We start from the raw sequence: 26786 nt of genomic DNA, 5'->3' as shown, positions 1-26786 counted from the left end.
TAGAGCAATATTAGCATTCATTTGGACTTCTGTTTCTGAATTTAAGTCCATTAACTGCTTTCCAGATCTTTTTTTTTTAGTTTCCACCACTTCTGCTTGGAAATTTTGGGTTTCTAGCATCTGTTCAAAACATAGCTGTTAACTTTTATGCTTAAGGCTAAGCAGGTAGTGGGTTTATCAAACTTGACTCTGAAAGCACCTGCCTTCTGGGGCTAGAAATGTACATACTCAGAATTTGTGGACCATTAAATCAAAAAATGAGCTGCAAGAGTCCAAAAGGCTGTAAAGAGAAATGCAGAGTTTGTGTGCACCCACTGACAGCAGCCTGTCATACCCTGTTATCTGTTTTATTAGTGTGATCGAAAATGTCTATGATTATGCCCATGGAAAACAAAAACCTCACTGGATTTAAACTTTGCAAATCTTTATTTTAATGTAGTCTCCTTGGACACCTCTGGACTGCTTCCAGTGTGGCTGCTATTTTTGGATCACTCCCTGGAAGACCCATTCTGACCTCTTCAATGTGCACTTTGCAGTTTTACCATGGCCCTCATCACCAGCTATGAGAGCTCGGTTTCCAACTTTGACCTAGAGACCAAACAGAATCTATCAGTGAAACAGGCTGCAGTTTCTAAGTCGAAGGTGGTGCATTCAGGTCAAGAGCATGATCAGGAATTTTAATGCACTGTGAAATCAACCCCCTGTGTTTGAAAGTCAGTGCAGTGTTCTACTGTAACATCATGAGGTTCCTGAGGGGGAACATTTGTGGGGAAATAACCTCAACAGAATCTAAACAACAAAAGAGCCTAAAACTTTTGCACAGTACAGTCATTTGTGTGGTTGTTTTTGTCAGTCTGCTCTTTGATTAACAGCTACCTGTCCATGTCATTTATCTGATTTCCCGTCTGTGTTTTAAACTCGTCTCTTTAATGCCTTTTAATATTATTCATTCAGCCTATATTTAACCAAACTGTCTCACTGGGTAAGAAGCCTTTGTTTTTAGTGCCACAGCCTGTCTTCTCTCACTCCTTCGCTTATTTCCTTTAATTCTTTGCCGTGTCAATCAGAAGGTGATGCCGGTGTGTTCATGTATGCTTGCAGTGCATTTACCAGCTGCATAAATTCCTATCATGAATCTTCATGAATGTCTGATCAAAGGCGGTTTAAAAAAAGCTATCGTGTGCAAGCACTTCAACCTATCCCAGTGGATCTGTTTCTGACTGAAATAAACAAAAAGGACATGAAAGACAGACAGAATCGGAGAGATGAAAACAAGGGAAGAAAGCGCAACAACTCAAGGGAATAAAGACATAAGTATTTTAATTTCCGTCTTTATGGCATGGTACAGTACTTCTCATTGTCTGTGAGTAATAAAAAAAGAAAAAAACATTGCATAATGCAGTAAACATTTCAAGTGAGGTTTCTGAGAAACAACCAAGCTGCATGACACTGATCTGTGAGTCTCGAGTGATAAGGAAACGGTGGGCAGGTGATGATGTAACACACCGTCTTATCAGTGCATGCAGGCTGTTGGCGGCATGCTGAAGGTGTACAGTACAGAACCACCTCTATGGACTTATCAGGCTTCAAGTCATTCACACTCACCAGGATGTGACTGTTGATTTTTAATTACCTTTTTTTTAATCAGTAGTGAAACTGAACTGACACTGTACTGTACAAAAGTCACCCTTCATCTCTTTTATTTAGTTTTCTTCCAAGAGGCCAGACTTTATCATTTAAAAAAAAGAAAGAAAAAAGGAAGAGGGTAGAAACTGCTGCTCTTCAGGCACTTCAAATATTTTACCTGGAAACTTTTAAGCCACATGGCACCATTGTGAAAGAGATGTTCAAATACTTCTTTCAAGTGAAATCAGGTCTTTGTGTTTCTGAAAACCAATTTGCATCTTTTTAGGAACCTATTAATGTCGCCTACAAATAGAAGTCTAATTTAAAACCATAAAATGGGCAACAACAGACTACTGTGTCTTTTTAAAGTATGAATATGCTCTTTTGTCCACCTGTCACGTGACAAGTAACCCAGGCCAGTGATAATCAAGCAAAGTCTGGAGCTTGATTTTGCTTTTCTTTTCTTAAGGACAGCCTCATCAATGCCAGAAATATATAGAGAGTACATTATGTCCTGCAGTTTTATTCTACTTTCAAAAAAGGGACCTAAACTACATATGCCTCATGCTTACTTCCATGCCTCATCAAACTTGGGATGTTAAAAAGCCGGGTCAGCACCTCAAGCTTCATGTCCAGATTGGACTAGTTGCATTTCTAAAGCTGTTCCTAAGCAGTTTCTGCAGTGTGGTGGGGTGCTGTGTCCTGCTGGGGCTGCTGCTATCTTCAGGGAGCGTCGTTGTCATGGGTGTGCGTGCTTGGTCTCCAGCATTGTTTAGGTGGGTGGTATGTGTCAAAGTAATATCTACAAGAATGCCAGCACCCAAGCTTTCCTAGCAGAACACAGACCGGAGGGCTGATGTGGCGCAGTAGGTAGAGTGGGTCGGTATTAGATTCCTGGCTTCTCCAGTTTGCATGTGAAAGTGTCCTTGAGAAAGATATTTACCCCCATATTGTGTATCGGTTAATATGGGTTGCAGTGTGAAAGCTCTTTTAGGCGTCAGTAAGACCAGAACATATAACAGAACAGCATATAAATACCAGTCCAGATTAGACACTATATGCACACTTCTTAATCTTTGAATTCAGGTGTTTTTAGTCCCGCTGCCACAGGTATATAAAATCAAGCATCTAGCCATGGAGTCTGCCTTTATAAACATTTGTGAAAGAAAGGGCCATTCTAAAGAGCTCACTGAAATGTGGTGCTGTAATGGGATGCTACCATTGCAACAAGTCAGTTTGTGGAATGTCTAGGAGAGAAGAAATTTCCCAGTCAGCTGTAAGTGGTATTATTGCAAAGTGGAAGTGTTTAGGAATCACAGCGACTCAGCCGTGAAGTGGTTGACCAGGTTACTGAACGGGGTTGCTGAGTGCTCAGGTACATAAAAGTTACCAACGCTCTGCTGAATCAGTAACTGCAGAGTACCAAACCTCTTCTGGCAGTAACATCAGCACAAAAACTGTGCGCTGCAAGCTTGGCATGGGTTTCCATGGCCAAGCAGCTCCTCTAGGTATAATGTGTAGGTGGCCCAGTAGTTTGTTGTATGTTCTGGCTGCCTTGCATATTGTATGAGTCTGTGCAGACATGGATGTGAACTGCAATAGGTTGTGGAAGCATACAGCCATGATGCATAAGGCCTTGAAATAATTTTCTGCCATTTGTCTCAGATGACTTTTTAACAGAAGTTAAAGCAGTGTTTAGATATATTATTATTATTATTTTTTTCCACTCTACAAAGGAGATATGATGTGTGCACCAATAAGGGTTTGCAAACTTTTTAATCAGAATGTTCACACATGTACAGGAGTGGGCTGTCAGTTAAATCAGATTAAACCCAACAGGTGCTGTTAAAACAGATTAGATATGTAGAGATGCATTTTTCCTTTATATTTAAATACAGCTTATTTAGGCATATAATTGCACATTATATAGAAATTTGTTACTAGTCATGTTTTCAGGGGCTTTAAAAAAAGCATGAAATAATTTGTATGACAACGTTGGCTCATGTTTAAGCTGCATTTACCGGAAGGCACATTTTTATCCAGCTACATAAGAAGAGTCTAAAGAGATAACATCATTGTGCAAACTAATACTGTTTTGTAATTGTCCTTTTGGCTTGTTAAAGTATATTAGACAATCCAAAACAGGAATTTTAATTTTGTTTACTATTAAACAAGCTGGAAAGTGAGATTAAAAAAATGAATGTAGTAATCAGTCTTTGCACCCAATCAGTACTGAAACATTCACTTTTGCTGAAAAAGAAATATGAATATTTAGAAAGTACTTTGAAAAATCCATATTTAAAATTTAGAGGGACAAATTTTGTCCTCAAATTTAGACCGTGTTACATCATACAGTAGTGCAGTAGTCTGAGACTGGGTCACCCTTACCAAGATTGTTCAGTAATGATCTGACTCACTGGTCTAGTGACTGTCTATCAGTTATGGCAGATATTTTTTGTCGTGTTTTCCCAGAGTGTATTTTCTATCAGCTGTGCTGCATTGATAAGTAGAATGAGGGTGCTGTTGGAGGGTAGAAAAGACATATAGGTCGAAACTTCCAGTGGGATCAGTGATTTCTCCCTTTGATCCACAAGCTCATTAATTAACCATAAACAACATCAAGAACAAGTGCAACAATTACAAGCAAACTGACTCAGAAGAGAGATATTAATAACCATAAAAATGTGAACCAGTATGCTTATATAATTCCCATTGTCTTTGCTGTGTAATGCAAGTGAATGTGACCCTCGAGTAGCACAAATATTGCATAATGCATATTATTCTTTCTCAAATAATGCAGGTGAATCTGCTTTGAAGTGTTCAGACATGCTCTGAGTACAAAAGCCTTCCAAGGCATTAAATTTTCTCTATTATAGAATTTATTATTTTATAAGACTCCTTGTAAGGATGGCTTTGTTCAGATTGGACTGGTAAGCTTCCTCATATCTCCGATTGCATAACCTTAATGCACTAATGATTTCAGTTACTATTTGTGGGCGTTTTTATTCATCTTTAGATGACTCATTCAAGACCTGCAGTACAGTAAAATCACCACACCAACATTAAAACATAGTGTTTGTGCTACGGAGCTTCAATATGCCAATGTATGTTAAGCTTACAGGGCTCATCTCTGCTACCTTCACTATAGAGCTCAGTAGGGAAATGATTCCTGGAGTCCTGTGCGTTGCTACTTAAGCCCCACAGCATGAGAGTAAGATTTGAAAAGGCTGTTAAACGAAAGTCTAAATTGATTAACAGACTTTATTTTGCCAGCCTTGTTCGCCAAGCACAGCTCCCTCTAAGTTTCTGTCACTGTGCCTGCTAAGCTTCACATGATGCATATACTGTTGAGAAGAAAGTGGCAGATTTATCATTGAACTTAGCAGCTTTTTTAAACAGGATAATTTCAGTGGTTGACAGCATTTATTTTGTGGCAACTACCACCTGCAACCTTTTTCAGCTGGAACCAGCCTGCTCATAAATTGACTTCAGGATTTTTAAAACTGACATGTGAGAGGTGTTCTTTAAGATGCACTGGACAGCTATATGCGTGATAACATGCTAAAAGGCTAAGGCTGCCTGTCACAGGCAAACCTTCTGCATTTTTACCAGTTCTTGTATAGAGCGTGGAGTTATTTAGAGGCAGAGAACCAGAGCTTCACTTGCGCAGCAATAATCTTTCAGGTGACACAGATGTGTCAACATGATGTCAAGTATTATAGGAATACTTGACATCAAGGAGAGGAGGACAAACACCAGTGTTTACAGTACGTGTGGTTGTCCCGTTCAGATGTTAAGGCCTCAGTCACACAGGCCTAGAGAGCTGTTGGCAGCCATCTGGAAACCACCAGCCGCTAAGGAAAAGTGTGTGTTCTACAAGTGGTTGGTGGATCCTGCTGGTGGTCACTAGCATGAATTGGTCACAAAGAAGTGTACAGTGCTGCAAACCGCTCGCCAAGCTGCTGGTGAATATAAAATTTTCTCTCTTCCCTCAGTGCTGTCTATGAGAACTCACCGTGTTCCTTTATGAAATCCCAAATAATGGAGATAAATTGGTCACAAAATGCATAAATGTATATTACATGATCTGCAAATGAAAAGATTTCCAAACTGTAACTATTATATGTGCGATTATGAGTTCTCACAGATGCTTGTTTCAAAGCACACACAAATATAAAGAAATGTATTTACATGCAAAACTAATATATAAATGTACACATCACAGATCAGATTTTTTTTTTTCTTTTCAAAAACATTCCTGTTCATACATGTGTAAAATAAATCAATCTTAACATTCTTTTTGTTGTTGAGTGCACACATGCCATATTGCGCAGCATGTTGCAAGCCATGGTTACATTTGCACATGGAGTTTTGAGACTTCATGCACGCAGCTCTGCACAAATCCCCAAATGCATGTGGCGTTCAAGTGCTGGTGGAGACAGGGAGATCTGGGCTTTCAGAGGATACATGGGTTATATTAAATTGGAAAGACGTGTGAATAGACAGAATAGCTTGTTAATCCTTGATTAACTAACTACAGACTGCATGTGGTTGCCTATTTTAATATAATCTGTGGTTTAATAAATACTACAATACAGCAGAGCTTAACTCTTCATAAACAACTGGTTGCTGAGGCCATCTTTATCAAATGTTAGTCAACAACACAGCTTTAGGGCAATCTTACAAAAGGGGGGAAACGTGCCTTTTGAGCAACTGCTGGTAATCTAGGCCCTGATAACATCTAGGAGTGACTTTCTGAAATACTGCAGGAAAATGTCCTTTATTTTTACTGACTAATTATGGTGCAATTATTTGGCGGACAAGCCAGTGCACCACTGTCAGATAAACACATTTTTAATCCATTTTGTGTTCTTGTGTTGTCTTTTGTGTTTTTGTTTTGCAGCTCTCTAAATATTAAATGCATAATTCTCTCAGTGACACATTTGCTGCTTGCACACCACAAAGCAAACACAAATCACCCCTTGAGATTCATAGAACAACAGACATCCACACATAAGTGAAAACATTTACCGTGTGTCGCAATAATCCATAACTACCAGCTGTGTGTCGTTTAATCCCCAATCTTCACTGTGGCAAAGTCCTGTCAGTGTATATTAAAATGCTAACTTTTGATAGTGAAAGTGACAACTTTTTTGAATGTAAACCTAATCTTAATCCATCCAAATACTTCCAGCATGTGTAGGCCATGAGAACATTTACCAAGACAGGGCTTTCATTCCCTGAATGTTCATCCGCATGTGATGAAAACATCCCTAAAATTAAAGCTGACAGACTGTACTTTAACATTGTCATCACTGTAGCATCTCAAAGTAATAATACTGCATAATCAAAAAAAATGTGTGATCCAAGTGCACAGGCAGCTCGCCGTGTGATGCCGCAGCGACAAAAACCCACGTCTGTACCATGGGCCAGATTTAGCTTTCTCTATAAACTTCTATTTCTAGCTTTTCTATCGGTCCATCTTTCACTCTCATGAGTTCACACTTCTTAACGCATCTCTCCATCTCTATTTGTATGTTTTTTTTCCACCTCAGTTCAGAGTGGACAGCACAGCTTGTGATGTCTATATTTGTCCTCTCTCGCACTCTTATTTTTTTTTTTTTGCCCCCCCCTTTTTCTCAGCTGTGTCTCTTCCTCTTAAGGAGCAGCTGTGCTGAAGTGAGTCAGAGACACAAATAGAGACACAAGCTGCATTTCTTTTTACAAAGTAGCCCAGTACTGGCCATATTATGGTTAAGGTCTCACCCAGGTTTGAAGTTTAAATGAACCTTTGATACCCTTTTATTGAGTCTCCTCTATCTGGGATGAAAAAAAAAAGAAAAGGAAAAAAGACCAAACAATTTTTCTTTCAAGTCATGGCGCCCTGCCCACTATAAAATGTGCCTAGTTGTAATATGAACAGTAATAAATCCCTGCCATTAGGTTTTATGTAATATCACAGTGAAAGGATTCAGAGGGATTGGGAAGGAGACAAATGACCTGAATTTGACTGGAGGTGGTATTAAAAGAAACAAAAGTCTGTCTTTGATTTAGAATTTCTGTTTCTGCTTATGATTTTTGAATTGTTTGCTGTTGATGCAGTCTAGTTATCAAATAACAGTGACACGGGTGCCAGTTTGGCTCATGCTCATCCCCCTTCTTTTAGTCTCCAGCTGCTTGCTACTTTCCAATTTCCTGTAAGGGCAAAAGTGTTGGAAAATTTACTGTTATTTAAAAGGGGAAACAGGCTTGACTTTGAACTTTCAACGTCAAGAGTTGCGCAAACTCGACAAACTGTGTTCCAATAAGTTTTGTGTTTACAGACAACAGGTTCAATTTCTACTCCTGCACCTGCGTCTGTATCTTCTCCAGTAATCAAAGTATTCATGTCAAGTTGCCACTCCAATTAACAGGGCTCCACTTCACCAGAGACCCCACTTAAAATCAAGTATTAAAAAGGATGGAGATGTCTGGGTGTACTTCATCACAGCACACCCTGTTTGAGTCCAAACAGACCCCCTGATAGAGGTTTCTAGGTCAGTTTCATTTCACAGTTCCTAAAACAACTTCCATATCCATAATACATAAACAGCATACAAAAAAAATACATGTAACCACCTCTACGTTACCCACTTGTGAAGCCTGGAGTTTGGCTTTTTTGCGTGTCAGCATCTTGAGCTTTTGAAACTGGGCATGCCTGGAATCAGTGTTGTGCTAATCTAGATGATGATTTTGCTGACTCAAAAACCTAAAAGCCTAAAACAAAATTGCTCTACAAACTGAACAACCTGCACCTTATAACTTAATAGAGAGCTGGATATGACTCAGAAACTGTGGGACAATGCACACTCATATGATAGTGAGCTGTTAGTCACTAGTTAGCCACACATTATCCTACACCCCCATGTCCACTTTATTGTCTGTTTTACTCAGTTTTATGCATAAATATTGCCACTGTTCCACATTCTGTGACCTCCAAACCCTGATATCAGCTTTCCCCTTTGTTTCCTCTTATCCTGATGAGTTTTTATTTTCTCTCCCTCCTCTCTGTCTTATTTTGCTCCACCTCATTTATAGTATGTGTAATTAAGGTTATTAGGTTTTGGGTCAGCTGTACCACTGCTGCCCTTGCTCTCCTTTTTGTTTTTTTTTCCCTCTGTCTCTTCTTTTGGGGGTTTCGGCTCACCATGGCATTTCTTCGCCTTTTTTATTCAGGCCAGCTTGGCGCAGCTCAGATCAGATCATAAACGGGAGGAGAGGAGAGGGAGAGACACACAGAGATTCTGTAAAAGATGGGAGTGGAGAGAAGCGGGGAAGGATAAGGCGTTATCCTCCTTCGTGAGATTGTGTTTGTCCTTGTGTGAGCGGGCCTTTGAACACTCTAGCGGGGAGTCTTTACAGTATAGGGTCAGCATCACTTGGGTGGCGGTTTGCTGAAGTGAAGCAGTGCGTCTTACTAAACCAGCCCTGCATGCCTGACAGAGTCTCTGATAACAAATAACCATCTGGTTTGTGCTGTTTTCAGTCACATTGGTATATTTTGGATTTAATTTAATCCAAATTTGATGTGATTTGTTAGATGAAGGCTCTTGCAGTGCAATAAAAATAAATAATGATTTGTATTTAGTGTTACGCTGTGCAGTTCAACTTAGCAGAGTCGGATGAAATAAATTATAGAAATTTGCCTTTGTTACATATAGAATAACCAATAAAGGTGTTTGGTTTTTTTTAATTATGGAGCTTTAGTGCATTTGTCATTATTAATGAGACTGGAAGAGAATGTGCTAGATCTGATTTTGCCATTATTTCCTTTAACAGTTCCAGCTGTTAATCTCACTTGAACGCTGTGAAAAGTACAAATTATATCAATTTCATAGAAAATTAAAATGTTAGAAATGTGTTCGGCCCACAAAAACCACAGCATGAGTCACAGACCAATTTCAACTTGTTTTACAAACAAGTAACAATATAGTGCTATACATTGTTATACTGCAAAATTATCATTAGAGAAGGCGTATTGTCCTTCAGAGGTTTTGCTAGATCATTTTTAATCTGATTAGCACAGCTTCCAGTAAATGCAATGAACCATGGATGTGTTTATTCCTACATTAGTAAATCTAATTGCTTGCAAATGAAATTCTGCAAAATGAGCAATTAAACCCGGCTTCCTAGCTAATTAAAAGCACCTTGTAAAGTAATGTTTCACATTCACAGCTTCTCCCTAAAATGCATTGTGTGTGTCCTCGGCCCCCACACGAGGTACTGCCACAGTCGTCAGTGGCCGTGATGCCAGTGCAGTAGCATGAAACTCTCACCGGGAATACGTCTGATGTTGTTTTGGTGCTAGTGTGCACAAGGTGCAGACTGGCGACCTATTCATCAAACCTTGGCACTTTTAAATCATCCTAGTTCTAAGCAGGGAAGTACAGTTATCACAGGATCGCAGGACATTGCAACACTTTTGGTTCTTAGGTTTGATCATAGGATGTCCTTTGGATCTCGCTACCTGAGTCATGCGACCCTCACTTTAAGCTTTACGAAGCTTTACAACAACTGCCTGTCAGGCTTCTATTTTTCTGGCTTGTTGAGTTGTCAGGGTTTTTTGTTATGTTTTATGGTTCCACACTGAAAGCTTTAGAACTTGAAGCTGCTTGGAGGAAATTGTCAGCTAGTCCATCAGCCTTGAGGCTAAGAAGTTACTCCTCAGGGTTTTTGTGTGTCAGGAGGAAATTAAATTTAGAGAAAGCAGACAAACATGCTGTACACACAGATCAACCACATCACTGCCACCTTCCTAATTTTATACTGTAGGTGCCATCGCAGTAGCTTTGACACAAGAGACCTTTGATGGTGTCCTGGGGTATCTTGAGTCCTGTGGGTTGTAGAGTGGGGTCTTTAGGGATTAGTTTTGGGCTAGCTCATCCTGTGGCTTCTCAGTCAGATTGGGAGAGACCGGAGGATTGGACTCTTTGTCATGCAATGTTTCTGCAGTGTTTTGAGGTACACTGTCCTGTCCAGGAAGCTGTTGTGTCTGCAACAATGTTTAGTGGGATGTATGTGTTAAATCATGTTTTTGTGTATATAACATCCACATGAATCCAGAATTCGAAGTTTTCCATTCCTTTTCAAACCATTTCTGGAATCAAATTTAACTCTAAACCTAACTTATTCTGACAGCATCCTTTAGCTTTGGAACTCTCCATAACCACCTTGTGCTGTACTCATTTCTTTGCTTATTTTGTGATATGTATGAAATTTCTAAAGTCACTAATTAGCTGCTTCCCTGCAGATATTTATTGGCTGATGCAACCCTAAAGTGAGGCTTTGGGTGGCCTTGTCTAGAGAAAGGTCAGCTAGAGAGTGTGATAATGCCCGCTGAGTAATGCCCATTTCATGTAAGGTCCAGACATGAGTGAACGAACACTGAAACCTAGTTGTGCATTCTAATGAACCATTAATAACATGGAGGAGATGACCTTGCCTGCTTAAACAAATTGGCAATGCTAGCACGTAGCCACTGCTTAATGCAGTCCATGTTTGGTGTGTAAGATTGCCATTCACATTTTCACACGCACACATGCATACTTTATAGTACATACACTACTGTACACACACACACACACACACACATCTACAGCCAGAGAAAAACTTATTAGCTCGCTCTCACGGAGAATTAATTGGGTTACTTCACGCCTAAAATTAATTCCCTCTTTTATAATGTCCTATTTAAGAGTCATGGCAGCTAAATAAATAGAGTTGATGAGTGGCTTGCATGACAGTCAAAGGTGTTCAACACACATGCGTGGCCTGTGCTCTTCCGTCTCTTCCCTGTCTCACCTGGGCTCCAAAGTGTGTGTTCGTGTTTCCCATTCATACACGTCATGTTGCATCTTCATCTCGTCCTATCGCAAACATCAAGGTTGAGGATAGAGATGGAAACATTAAGGGTTTGGGGATTAATTTTTGAGCTGCAGTCAGCTATGTTTTATGTTCAAAGATTACCATCAGCTGTGTTTTATTGCTTTGCGGCACTGTCTGATCCTGTGATTTCTAGTGCCCCACTTAGTTAGACGCATTTTTATATTGACTGAGAACACTGGTATACCTGGTTAAACAAAAAGCAGCAAGCCGGGGTATCAACAGAGCCCAAACAGAATTCTGAAGTACAATAAGTCTGTTGTTTTTCACAGTTCAATAAAGAAAGGTTACCTCTTGTTTACTTCCAGCAAGTATTAAAATGACTTTTGCTCAGTCAACACCTATATAAATATGTCTGTGTAGATTCTCAGTTATCCAGGTCATAGTAGTCTCTGGAGCTTGAAAAAGGCGACTGGACTTCTTTTTGTTTCTTGAAGACGTTTCACCTCTCATCCGAAAGGCTTCTTCAGTTCTCAACCAAATGGTGGAGAGACCCAGGTATTTAAACCCCTGTGGGCGTAGTCCCCTGGAGGTGGTTATGACCCTCTATTGATCATGTGCTTGAACACATGTGCCCAGGTGTGAAGGGGGCGTGGGTCATATTTAATCAGTGGTTTCAGTTGAAACCAATTTAGGACTCCGCTCCATTGTTTCCTGTGGCCTATTGAGGTCACTGGAACAAAGGTGTGAATGGGGGTTGAGACGTCTGGGAAGGGAGCTCAGGCCAGCACTGTAAGCGGGGGAAAGTTGGTGACGTAATCCACCTCCTCTGTTCAATGATGGTTGTTCACAGTGGACATAGATGGCTTCTTTCACTCCTCTTTCAAACCATCTGTTTTCCCTGTCCAAAATGTGGACATTGGCATCCTCAAAAGAGTGCCCTTTTTCCTTCAGATGCAGATGTACTGCTGAATCTTGTCCTGTCGAGGTGGCTCTTCTATGTTGTGCCATTCGTTTGTGAAGAGGCTGTTTGGTTTCACCAATGTAGAGGTCCGAGCACTCTTCACTGCACTGAACAGCATACACTACATCGCTGATCTTGTGTTTGGCGGGTTTGTCCTTGGGATGAACCAGTTTTTGTCTTAGGGTGTGACTTGGTTTGAAGTATACTGAGATGTCATGCTTGGAGAAAATTCTTCTGAGTTTCTCTGACAAGCCTGACACATATGGGATGACAATGTTGTTCCTCTTGTCCTTCCCATTCTCTGTAGTTTGTGTTTGGCCTTCATTCTCTGTAGTTTGTGTTTGGCCTTCATTCCTGTGCATCTTAGCTGATTTGATGAAGGCCCAGTTGGGGTAACCGCATGTTTTGAGGGCTTTCTTAATGTGTGTGTGTTCCTTATGCTTCCCTTCTGCCTTAGAGGGAACACTTTCCGCACGGTGTTGTAGGGTCCTGATCACCCCAAGTTTGTGTTCCAGAGGGTGGTGGGAGTCAAAGAGGAGATACTGGTCTGTGTGTGTGGGCTTCCGGTAAACTTCAATGTTGAGGCTTCCATCTTCCTCGATAAGCACCGCACAGTCCAGGAATGGTAACTTGTTATCTCTGGTGTCCTCCCTGGTAAAACGTATGTATTTATCCACTGAGTTAATGTGACGAGTGAAGGCTTCTACTTCTTGGGTTTTGATTTTGACCCAGGTGTCATCTACATATCTGTACCAGTGGCTAGGTGCCTTCCCTTTGAAAGAACCAAGAGCTTTACTTTCCACTTCCTCCATGTAAAGGTTGGCTACAATGGGAGACACTGGGGAGCCCATGGCACATCCATGCTTCTGTCTGTAGAATCCATCATTGTATTTAAAATATGTTGTGGTAAGGCAGAGATCTAAAAGTGCACAAATCTGATCTGGGGTGAAGCTGGTTCTGTTCAGTAAGGAATCGTCTTCATGTAGTCGTCTTCTGACGGTCTCCACTGCCTCAGTTGTAGGTATGCAAGTGAAAAGTGAAACCACATCAAAGGACACCATGGTTTCATCTGGATCCAGTACAAGATTCTGGACCTTGTTAGTAAAATCTGTAGAGTTTTCAATGTGGTGGGGTGTGATGCCAACAAGCGGTGATAAGATGGTGGCGAGGTGTTTGGAAATGTTGTAGGTGACCGAGTTTATACTGCTGATAATGGGTCGAAGTGGGACTCCTTCTTTGTGGATCTTTGGGAGTCCATAAATGCATGGAGTGGCTTCTCCAGGGTACAGGCGGTAGTAAGTGGGGCGGTCAATGGCTTTTTCCTTTTCAAGTTGTTGCAGGCAGCAAACAACTTTTTTCTTGTAGTTGCTTGTGGGATCATGTCTCAAGACCTTATAAGTATTGTTGTCACTGAGGAGTGTAGTAATTTTGTTGTGGTAATCCGATGAATTCAGCACAACCGTGCACCTCCCCTTGTCGGCTGGCAGTATGGTGATGTTTTGATCCTTGCTTAGGGCTGTGATGGCCTTCAATAGAGGGTCATAACCACCTCCAGGGCACTACGCCCACAGGGGTTTAAATACCTGGGTCTCTCCACCATTTGGTTGAGAACTGAAGAAGCCTTTCGGATGAGAGGTGAAACGTCTTCAAGAAACAAAAAGAAGTCCAGTCGCCTTTTTCAAGCTCCAGAGACACCTATATAAACTTTTATGACAATGTAGTCAACAGTCATTGTTACTATAGTATTGCATAGTATTTGATGCATCACAAGGGATGATTTTTTGGATTTTCTGTACCACATAACAGGTCATATTAATAAATTCATTAAAAAAAAAAAAAGTTTAGTTCAGTGACTAGCAGATAGCTACTAGTTGCAGCTGCCTCTGTCATCACACCTGTCAAAATGGCCAAGATAATTTCTAAAAATAAACTGCATAGTTGTCATGAACAGGGAACTTAATGTGGAGACCAAAACTGTTTTTCTTACCAAGCTGTAATCAAGAGTTTTAATGCTGTAAAATTGCCTAAAGCGGCCACTCCAAGAACTGCAGCTTTTATTGCTTGTGCATTGGCTTCGTTTTTCCCTGGAGGTGTCCATTTGTTAACATTGCTTTTTATACCTTTTGAAATTTAGCGGTGAAGTCTACAAACATCTTCAGATTCTCCATATAATGCAAAATTAACTGTAATTCTGTGTTTTGTCCACTTTTAGTGGTCTTTCTCAGTCCTCGCAAGCTTTCTTGGTTCTAATAGAAATCTAACACTTGACTTTATTTGGTTGTCTGACAGGACAGAAATGAACAGCAGTATCACACAGTAGATCATTTTAACATCTCCACCTACGTTGTTAAAATTAATTTTTCTGCTCACGCCTTTTGCGAAATGCACAGCAGACATCCTCATTCAGAGTGTGATCTGTGCTCCATGGCCTTAGTGAGATGAATAATGCAATTGACAATCAAGAGCAAATCTGTAAACTCTTTTGCAATCGGGAAAACCCATTACCGCTACTGAATACTTAGGCTAGGTTATTCTGCACCATCTTTTGAATTTAAAATTTTTTGAATTCGAATAACAAAGGTCTTCAATGTACTACACTTAGGCTTGTTGAAGTGTCAAATGTTATTTATTTTTATTCAACTCAATTTCAGTTATATTCCCTGATGTCATCGCAGTGCCTTTGAAATGTCACTCTTGTGCAATTGAATGTATTCAGATTTCAAGGAGATTTGTTATTTGTCCCTGTGGCAGAACTCATCTACTCTACTGCGGCTTTGCTGTCTTTGGTTTTGTCTTGTGGTTGTCATGGCAACTGAAAAGTAAATTTTGTACAATTTTGAAACTTTTAATAAATGCTGACAAATTACCTGTGGAGTGTATCAGTGGTTCTCTGTGCTGCTGCCCCCCAGTGGTAAAACAAGCTGTTTTAGCTCATTTATAAGACAGCTTTCTCCTAATTGACAACCTCTTGCAAATGCAAAGTTTAAACAGCACATAGGTGTACTCATATTCACAGTGTTTCTGATATGACCAAATTGGTGATATCCACTCTCAATAACCTACAGAGGCCTACGCTGTATTGCCAAAAGTATTCACTTGTCTGCCTTCACACACATATGAACTTGAGTAACATGCCATTCTTAATCCAGAGGGTTTTAATATGATGTTGACCCAGCCTTTGCAGCTATAACGGCTTCAACTATTCTGGGAAGGCTTTCCACAAGGTTTAGGAGTGTGTTTATGGGAATTTTTGACCTTCTTCCAGAAACTCATTTGTGAGGTCAGACACTGATGTTGGATGAGAAGGCCTGGTTCACAGTCTCCACTCTAATTCATCCCAAAGGTGTTCTATTGGGTTGAGGTCAGGACTCTGTGCAGGCCAGTCAAGTTCTTCCACACCAAACTCGTTCATCCATGTCTTTATGAACCTTGCTTTTTATACTGGTGCGCAGTCATGTTAGAACAGGAAGGGGCCATCCCCAAACCATACCCACAAATTTGGGAGCATGAAATTGTCCAAAATGTCTTGGTACGTTGAAGCATTAAGAGTTCCTTTCACTGGAACTAAGGGGCCGAGCCCAACTCCTGAAAAACAACCCCAGACCATAATCCCGCCTCCACCAAACTTTACACTTTGCACAATGCAGTCAGACAAGTGCCGTTCTCCTGACAACCACCGAAACCATTGGATTGACAGACGGACAATTGTGATTCATCACTCCAGAGAACACGTCTCCACTGCTCTAGTCCAGTGGTGGCATGCTTTGCATTGTGCTTCTTAATGTAAGGCTTGGGTGCAGCTGCTCAGCCATAGAAATCCATTCCCTGAAGCTCTCTACACACTGTTCTTGAGCTAATCTGAAGGCAACATGAAGTTTGAAGGTCTGTAGCGATTGACTGCAGAAAGTTGGAGGCCATGGAAGTGATTGGTACCTGAATTCAATGATTTGGATGGCAAGTGAAGACTTTGGGCAATAAAGTATAAGAGTAGAGGAAAATGTCTGAATCTACCATAGATCTACCATTGTAACAATACAAGCATAATACTGCCCCTTTAATGTCAATATATATATATATATATATATATATATATATATATATATATATATATATATATATATATATTACAAACCAATAAAAAAAAAGACTTAAAAATATTTAAACCTGTCTTTAGGGTAGATAAACAAACTGATGTTTAAATGGCCACCACTTCTAAAAGAGGCCTGTGTCGTCAGTTGATATCACTTAGTTGAAGACAGCTTAAATGATAAAAACAAAAAGTATAACCATTGTCCTCGCTCCCTTCCTCTTTATGGCACCGTGTGGGCTTCTAAATGGAACTGGAATAAGTTAACGTATGAAGGTCTGCACTGGAGCAGCAGTGATGCTTACCTCACCTGTCAGCCGGCAACGCCGCTCTTTCGAAGTGGCTGTGACAGCAGGTGTCCTCCATACAGCACAGTGTGTGTCACAGCTGTCAGTCTCCTGACAGAGACCCGTCCACAGTGTCCAGCCTGGTTAGGCAGACAGGCTGGGGAACAGACACACACGCACACTGGATAGCTTAGCCATATTTGCATGAACGCACATACACACAGAATAACACCATGTCAAGGCTGGTTAGAGCTGATGACAATTGAATAGCAGGCAGGAAGGAGAACACATAGGATATGAACTAATTTCACCCCTCTCTCCCTCTATTATCTCTGTCTCTGTTAGAAATTGTCCTGCTGTTCTTATCCATTATGTCTCACCTGGTGTGTGTTTGCCTTTTGTATGATTAATATAAAATGACAGTTGTGATTTTCAATTGTCTGGCACTATACATGATGTTTAAGTTATTTTATACTGTTCATAATTGTGTCCTATAAAACAGTGGTCCACACTTTAAAGTGGCTTGTTGTGTTTTCTTCCTGTGTGTGTTTTAGGTGGCCGAGATGCATGGTGAGTTGATAGAGTTTAATGAGCGCCTGTACCGTTCACTCATGGCCAAAGACCACCTCATAGTCCAGATGAGACAGGAGCTCATTGACCTGAGAGGACCGGTGAGTGGCTGGAGACGCACACAACAGATGCATCTTGTCTCATCTGATTTCTCTGCAGGTTTCCTCTTTTTCCCTTCTTTGGCTCGCCTACTGATTTTGTTTGATTTTCATTTCCACTTGGTCCTGTTTGTTTGTCCATCCCTCTGCTCATTTCCCCAACAGTCAGTGGCTGTCAATAATGGTTATCTTCTTTCTCATTTTCTGTTGGTGAGTTTTGATTTTCTGCAGGAGATGCCGTCTTGATGTTGATGGCTATCAGTGTTAACACTAAGTATCCATTGTCTTGTTAGAGTATACAAACAGCTACTTTTTCTCAGTGCTTTCAAAGTCCCGTTCTATAGTAACAAAAAAAACTCACATTACCAGCATCCTGTCATGTTCAGGAGACCCTATAGCCATAGACACACACACACACACACACACACACACACACACACACACACACACACACACACACACACACACACTCTCACACACACACACACACACACACACGGTACAGATTCAGTGAAGGGAACCCCAGGTTGCAGATAGGACCTCTTATCCCTGAGCTTCAGCCCTGCTCTGCTGGACTCCTCTGTGCATGCATGCATGTGAGCGTGTGTGTGTGCGCATGTCTTTTGTGTGTGTCCATCTCTGGTTCCTAAGTGCTCCGTGCTTACAACTCCTTAGAGCTGCTGCAGATGACCAAACTCAGGTCACTTCCCTGCCTCACTGATCGCTTTCTTCATCTCACTTTTCTGTTTGTGTGTGTGTGTGTGTGTGTGTATGTGTGTGTGCGTATGTTTATAATACCTTGTGGGGACAATTTTCCTGACATATACTACGTTGTGGGGACCAATTGCTCCTTGTGGGGACTGGAACCTTGTCCCCACAAGGGGAAACCCTGTTTTTGGGTCAGGGGTCAGAGTTAGAGCTAAGGTATGAATTGAGTTTAGGTTAGGGTTAGGGTTAGGTATGTGATGGTTAGGGTTAGGAAAAGGGTAAAGGTAAGGTTTAGGCTGTAGAAATGAATGGAAGTCAATGGATATTCCCCACAAAGATAGCAAAACACACTTGTGTGTGTGTGTGTGTGTGTGTGTGTGTGTGTGTGTGTGTGTGTGTGTGTGTGTGTGTGTGTGTGTGTGTGTGAGAGAGAGAGAGAGAGAGAGAGATTCTGTAGGGTTCGATCAAAGCCTGGAGGCCCAATTGCAGTGGCTGTAGTGACAGTGTTTTTCCCTCAGGTTCCAATAGGCTCTCTGGGATATCTAAATAGCTGACATGTTGGCTCTGGGAGAGACAGGTTGGGGGGGGGGAACACACATACTAGGTGTTCCCAACACTTCAGGCAACATTGTATTAACTTGCATTGATTCCTTGGAGTCTTACTCTAACCTTAAATATAAGCACTATAACCTTATCAAAACCAAGCTGTCACACCATGAAACGTAATGATTTATGTTAAGGGGACTTGCTTTATCCCAGCAACGTGATTTTATAAACAGATTTAGGCCCCCCACAACATGAGTAATATAAGTACACACTCTCTCTCTCTCAGTTCAGTTCAGTTCAGTTCACAGGGCCTTTACTGGCATGAAAGCGTCGAGAGACAGAATTGCCAAAGCATCAAAATGTGATTTGTGCAAGTGTTTGGACATTGCACAATAGCAGCAAATTGAATAGTATTAGAACATTAATATTGATTTATATGGTAATTATATAATGTATGTATGAATTACAAGAACACGTTGTGAGTCTGGATGCATGGGTATGCAGTGTGTGACTAGGTTATTTATCTCTTAAGTTTTGGTATTTCAGTATGTTGTTACATATTGGACAGCAATGTATGTCTCCTCTGTTTCACACAGCCGTACAAACACACACACTTTCTCATCCACAAGGCCAGCATGCAGCACATTTAATGTGGTTACTTCACAAACCTGGAGGCATGCATACTTGATGAATACATACACACAGACAACACACGGGTGTAGGAATCACTGGAATTTGGGTGCAGTGTGTTTCTGTGTGTGTTTGATGAAGTGTTTGTGTAGGAGTTTGTCCTATATGGAAAATGAATGTCCACCTGTTGTTCGTTCTGTACTCTCTAGCATTTTTCCGCTCATTCATTGCCTCCCCCCCAGGTTCCAGGTGATTTAAGCCAGACGTCAGATGACCCCAGCATGTCAGATTTTGAGACGTAAGAATATTTCTCTTCTTCTTTTTTTCTCTACCCCATCAACATGTCTTTCTCTCACCCCTTCTTCACCAGTGCCTTTCACCTCTTTTCACCCCTTTGTACTTACATCCATGAAACATCATCTTCAGTCCAAGTTATTCTTTCTCAGGTTTATCTGTGAGCAAAGCTAAAAACCTCTTCAAGTTTTATCCATTCATTCCAAGTTTACAGCCATATTAGATTTTCAGGTGTTTTACCAGAGTTGAGCTGCAAACAACAGTAGCTGTCCAAACATAGTGCTGCCATACTGTTAATGTTGTTGCTGCGAGAGATAATGATAATGATGATGATAATGAAGACGTCGGTGAGAACTGTTTGTTGTTTGTGTCACTCAGGGCTCATCGCGCTCTCATCAACGTATGGATCCCCTCTGTGTTCCTGCAAGGCAGAGCTGCCAATGCCTACCACGTCTATCAGGTAGACTCAGCCGCAAGAGCCACGTCTTGTTTACCAGGCAAAACAAGTCATTTCTTTGGGACATATTGATTTAAAATTGACTTTGATGTCTGTTATACAGAATGCTGTAGTCACAGGGCAAAAAAAACTTTTTAATTGGAACATAAACAGTCGACTAAAGTAATGGACAGAACAAGAAGTTAAAAGTTCATTAAGGCACAGAGCGAGAAAGCGCCGAAATAATTACACGTTAGCTCATGTGTGTATTAATAGATCATCATCTGTGTTTATTAAAATTGTTGTGCTCAGAGTTTTACCTCAGAAACACTTTGCTTTGGTACAACTTTAGTTTCCGTCATGGAGCTTTTCATTTCTGGTCACAGAGAGGCTGACATGGGTTTTTGAGGAAATTGCCTCATCAACTATTGAATGTATTGCTGTTACCTTTTATACAGAATTCTACTATCTTTGCTGGTCTCCTGACTTTAAATCTAGTACCCTCATTACTTCAAATTTGTGATGTCGCCATAAGATTTGTAATCAGTTCTTGCTTTTATAGCCAATCATTTGTTCTGCTGTTTATTAGTTCATTTGATCAATTGATGCAGTGTTTGTTGGGAAGTTTGGTAGCATGTGTAAGCTATCTGAGGAAGTGATTGTAGGACCTACTTTGTGTGTGTTTTTTTTTTTTTGGAAAACTAATGCACTGATTGATTTAATGAAACTGTTTCTTGACCTGGATTCTTGCCCCTGCAGCATAAACACTAGCTTGGTAAGGAACACCAGTCTTTTTGTTGCTTTGGACTTCAAGCAAGATTAAAATTAACCATGAAATCACTCCCATTATGAAAGGAAATAAGTGACATTTACACCAACCTCAAGATTTACTTTGTCTTGAGTGAACATTAGAGAAGTTTAACCTTAACTACTAAACTTGAGCATGTTTCCATTTTTATTGCCAGTATATCAGCTCAAAATATTACCGGGCTTAAGCACCATCTTGTAGAACTGCTAGTGTGGATGTTATGTAGTTCTGTTTTCTAAACATATACTTGCAATGGTGCTAGAGTGAACAAAATTATTTTTAAAGAGCAGATTTCAGGATGGTGACCACAGTGAATTATTATGCATGAAAATCAAGCAGAGCTAGATCTGAATGTCTAAATATGCACTACAGTAATATTTACAGTCGCTGTGGTGAATTTTATTCCCCATCAACTGGGTCATGACGTCATACTAGGGAGAGTGACCAAGCTAGGTCAACTTTGATGTATGTTCATGTATATTCATGTGCAGATGATGGCTTATTTCCCAATTAGGTTTTGTTGTTGTTGTTTGCGTTTACATTTATCATAGGAATACTTTATATGAACTCTTGAACCTTGAACTCGAGCCTGTTAGTGATCAAGGAGACTAAGAACAGACAAGGATTTGAGGATCTGACGTCCATCTGTGAGAAATGAATCTATAGTGTAAAGGAGAACTACACAGGTGTGTTATATTGTGCTTTTACAACACTGTAAAGTTTACTATTGTGTGTTAGGATATAGCAAAACTAATAATGGACGTGCAATACTAGCGTGTTCATACCAATCTATGCTATTATAGTTAACTAAAGGTTAACTATAGTTACTAATTTGGCTAATTAGTAATCTAATTAAGAAATACAAACCTATCTATCTAGCAAACAGAAATGAATGCTTCAGCTGGGATTTCTCATGTCTCACATAAATCGACGCTGTTTTACTGTGGAGAGGGAGAAAGGTGGGGGAGATGACTAAGGTAGAAACTGGCAGACATTAGAAAATAAAGGGCGTAGGTTACATTTTTTTTTTTTTTTTTGTTGAAACAAATTGTCTGATGAATCTGTGACCATTTCTAATGTGGCTTCATGGTGTGCATTTGTACCCACCATGTACCAGTTATCAGTCTAACACGGCCTTGGCTTCATCATCACATCTGAAAGCCATCTTCAGGAACATAAAGTTACTGAATGTGGTAAACAATCATTTCCAAGAAATGAGTATACATTTAGTGAAAAAAATCAACCTGTGAGTTGCTCTTAAAGCTTAGAAAAGGTTTGCCTGGAAATGCCAAGAAATAAAAGGCTAGTTGTCGCTTTTTTTGGGCAGTCTGTCCTCCAAGATGGCTAAGTGTCCCTCGTCATCGATTGGTGCCCTGCCAGAACTGGTGTAGACCTAAATCAGTCCCAGAATATTCACTGCGCTTCCCACTCGAGTCTGCCATTTCTCAGTTTGTACATGTAATCAAGTTTCATCAGAACTTTAGGCTTTTACACCGATGATAACAGAACAACTCCACTTAACTAAAATAGTGTTTCCAGAGCTCTGTGCCAGGTACTTATCTAAGTAAGGTGTGTTGGGAACTGGACTCGAGAGCAGCTTAACAAACCGAACTGCTGCTGCTTCTTGTATCTGTCAAGCTATCGAGCAAAGTAGACAACGGCACCTCATTCCCTCTGTGGCTGTTTTACTGTGTCTGTCACATTAACAAGGTGTTACACCTCAGCTCTCTCACCGCAGCTGTCCCCTGCTTCCTCCATGTGAGACAGAAACACACACACACACACACACACACTTCATCAGACAGACAAACTTACGCACATGCACGCACACAGATCAACGCATATGTCTAAAGGGAAATGGACATAAAAATTTGATCTTCAATGCATGAAATAAGCACACAGACACACACTTACCTGGTCAGGTATTTACAATTTACACAGACCAGCACTGCTGGAGATGAGAAAAATTGATGCATACACACACAAGTTGTAGATAACCAAACACATGCAGGTGCTGCTACACTGGACACCTTCGTCACGCTGCACAGAAACACCTGTCAGACAAAAAAAAAAATGCGTGTGTGTACACACACTGTGGGATTATCTGCTCTGTAGCCAGGAGGTACAGCTGTAATGTTAGTCAGTGGAAACCATATGGGACAAGAAGAGACAGGTGACACATCCTTAGCTGTAACGGATAGGCAGGACTGACTGGCTACCATCTCAGCTTGGCTCAGCTTATACATAATAGATGTAAATTCATAACTCAGGACTTAAGCTTATAGCTGTCTGCCATCTTTTTGTGCAAAATTGTCTCCATCCTGTCAGCAGGACAGGTGCATGACAAAGGCAAATGAGGTGCATTGTTTTAATTCCGCTCATACCCTCATAGCTTCAGGCCTCCTTTCACAGATGCATGGGGCAGTGCCTTTATTCAGCAGTAAGCATAAACAGTAATAAATGTATCATTGAACAGATGATGGCAATAATTGTGAATTATCATTTGCTGCTATTGGTGGTAGTAAAATGCTCAGTGGAAAGAAGCCCACATTTAAACTGCTGTGCAGTGTTGGTTGTTCCGTACAGTTAGTAACTTTTATATTCAGGAGAGCTTACAGGTGGGTGCTTTGTAATTGTGCTCTCATAAAAGCAATTTTTTTTTGCCAGAAATAATTACAGACTGTTAAGCACTACGCCCTGTTTGAGCCTCGCGTTTCTGAATGTATCGCTCAACAAACAATAAAAGAAATCAGAGTCTTTATGAAAGTTGAAAGATTTTTTTTTTTTTGCTTGAGGAAATCCCACGCTTTCAACTAAATTAAATATAATGGTTGATTAAAAGCAGGTGAACCACACACAGACATAGACAAGGCTTTGGGCAATTATTAGGATCCACCTGCAGTTGCGGATTTATGGGTAGACTCCGGTATTGAAGCTGAACGTTTTCCATGTGTTGTGCTGATTTAGCCTAATTTCTCCATCTCAGAAATGGTCTCTGAGAGACTACTGTCCAGCCCTGGAGCTGGTATAAAGCACAGCCCATCTGGTGTATTGGATACTTCCCTTCACAGAGCTATATTCGTCTAATGGCTCCCTGTGGAAACAGCTTTTGTTCTTAGACAGGCTAATGGATGGCCAAGGTTACTGGAGTCATTGTTGTTAAGGTGAGGTTGTTGTGGTGATTTAACACTGAGCCAACAGTCTTAAAGACCTGAGGGTATCATGAGGAAATGGCAGGGGTCTCTTTAAATTACCCTCAAGCGAGTGCATAGATTTTTATTTATTTATTTTTTGTCTTTTTCTCATAGTTGCACTTGCACACACACCCATATGCTTGCAAAATTGAACCAATGATGGGAGCAATGAGCCATAGCCAGAGCTGGCTTTTGTAAGGCTTGGAGAGTGAATGGGATTTCAGAAGCTTGAGCCTGAGTTGGGTCACAGCAACCTTGCGGTGAAAATAAGCTCGCTAGGAGCTCTATACTGCTGCTAAACCCATCCAGAGAGGTGGAAAGGCTGATCTAACCATCACATCTCCCAGTAAGTGTCCCTAAATATCTGCCTCTTTGCTTCATTCTGACTGTCCTTCTTTTCAGCCTCCGTATATATCACTCCCCCTGCCAGATTGCATGCCATTAAGACAAGGGTAAGACTACTTGTACTCCATTTTCGTCTGCATTTCCTCAGAGCCCCTTTTCTCTCCAAGATTTCTAAAATGACTTCCATCTGAAGTGTGGTAAGGTCTTTGGATGGATGACGATGGACAGACAGAGATGAAAAGAGAGACTGATGAATTTGCTCCATTATAAGTTGGTTTCTGCTCTTTGTGTACCTCTGGGCCTTTATTCTTCCATCATTCCATCCCTTACTTTCCCCTTCTGAACTCATAATGAGAGAATTATACCGGCCATGGCAAATCACTGACTCGTTCCCACACAATACAAACAATAGAGGCTATTAAGAGAGAATGAAAGAAAGTATGGTTTGCACACCATCAGTGAACACAAGCACTGATTTTGTGTGTGCATGAGGGTCTCTGTTTTCATTACCTGTGGATCCTAGGCCAGTATTGTGTTGTGAAAAGAGCATCAGTCAGAGGCTGATGAGAAACTCACGTTTCGAAATGTTCCGACTCTCCAGTTCCTGGCTAGTTGTGTGTTATTGGGATCCTCATGCTTGCAATAAGGCTGTCAGCAAAAAGTAGAAGAAATGAACACTTTTGGAGAGACATATTAGAACTAAATGTAAGGTAGTTGCTTCTGGAGATAGCTGTGTCAGTGGTTTGGTAAAGTGGTTCGCCATTTTTGTCTGCAGCTTTCATTGGATTGCTGGGTTTTTTTTGGGGGGGGTTTTGTAGTGGAGAAACTGCTGTTACATTTAATGATGCCACATAAATCAAAGTAGACGGATTAAAACGTATGGACCCAGGCAACCAAATACCTGCAAAACTAATGACATGCCTTTGCCATTGTTGAAAGCAGTAACTTTGTGGATTCTTTGCCAGTTGCCTAGTTACGGGTCCTGACCAAGAAATATTCAGTGACATAACACCCTATTGATCTTTTAATTCAGAAGTTACTCTGCCTTTTAGGCAGTTTACATAAAACAGGTGTTATTGTTTTCAATGCATTTCACAACATTAATCCCTATAATTTAATAGAATATAATAGAGATGTCATGATGGGCCAGGATATAAGAGCAGGGGCTATAGAAAAACAGCAGATTTATGCCTTGGATTGCGGCATTCTAACAAACTTATTTGTTGTCATGCAATCTGTGAGTATTATAGGTATCAAATGATGCAATGTGATGCACACAATGGGTGTCCTACTATGTACGTTTTACAACATTTTTACTACATCGTTTTCATGGCAAAGTGTAACAGGAGTGAAGCTGGTGAGCTTTAATTTTATGTTAGGCACCATAGCTGAGTTTTTTTGATTTTTTTTTTTCATTGAATTGTGCTATTTGGCTCAAAGTATTTTATATTTTTCTTGTCAGACACTCTAAAGTAGTCCTGCTGAGAAACGTACTGCTGTGCTGCTGTCTGATGGGAGCTTTCAGTTTGTTGATTATTAGGTGTCATACCTGTGGTGTAGACGAAAGATATGCTGTTTGTGTTACAGCACCATTGAGCTATGATGAAGTTTAATCTGCTGACAAAGTCGAGACAAATATTATTGTCATGTGCCACCTTACCTCTAGCTGTATACTCAGTTTGCTTTCAGTAAAGCAATAATTTCACAAGTTTCTTGCACTATGACTTCTAATTGCATTTGCTAATCTGGGACCTTTACAAACGAAGCACAAAAAAACATCGAATCACACCTCAGTGTACATCAAAAGAGAGAAAAAAGTTCCATGAAAGGAGCTTTAAAGGGCCTCTTTTATCACTGCCTAATGCGTCCAGAGGCAAGAAAGTTCTTCTTAAGTTTCCTCTTAAGGTTTTAGCTGGTATTGGAGTTCAGTGCCCAACAAATGCACTGTTTACCACAAAGTTTTTGAATATAGTCCCTCATCATTTTCCATTCCAAATCTCTCAGTTTACAAATTGCCTCTTCCTCTTTTTTTTCTTTTGCTCCTATTTACTCTCTTTTTCCTTTACAGTTTTAATCATCGTTCACCCGTTCATTTTCCATTCGTAGATTCTAGTAAAAAATGGTTGGGACCCTCCCACCTCCACAGCAATTTGACAACATTAATGAATCACAATTTTAACCTCACACCACTTCCCAGATGAGACAAAGACAGTAGCTTGAAAATGGGACACCGTTCACTGCAAAAATATATTTAACTCAAATCGGTGTGTACTCATGCATCCATTGCATCCACTCATAAACACAAACACAGTCCAGGTATCAAGAACAAATGTAG

At 40.5% G+C, this 26786-nt stretch overlaps 1 protein-coding gene across 2 annotated transcripts in view; it reads left to right on the top strand.

Annotated features, from left to right (window-relative positions):
• snx29 (sorting nexin 29) overlaps window positions 1-26786 on the top strand; it is a 143103-nt gene that overhangs the window by 79993 nt on the left and 36324 nt on the right. For both annotated transcript variants that reach the window (XM_030755025.1, XM_030755026.1), the window contains exons 16-18: window positions 17377-17493; window positions 19617-19672; window positions 20047-20128. In XM_030755025.1, the coding sequence (XP_030610885.1) occupies window positions 17377-17493; window positions 19617-19672; window positions 20047-20128 (255 nt within the window). The remainder of the gene's footprint in view (window positions 1-17376; window positions 17494-19616; window positions 19673-20046; window positions 20129-26786) is intronic.

Source organism: Archocentrus centrarchus, chromosome 19 (genome assembly GCF_007364275.1).
Source record: "Archocentrus centrarchus isolate MPI-CPG fArcCen1 chromosome 19, fArcCen1, whole genome shotgun sequence".
Lineage (NCBI taxonomy): Eukaryota > Metazoa > Chordata > Actinopteri > Cichliformes > Cichlidae > Archocentrus > Archocentrus centrarchus.
The sequence above is the reverse complement of the archived record's forward strand: the minus strand, read 5'-3'. Positions and strand labels throughout refer to the sequence as shown.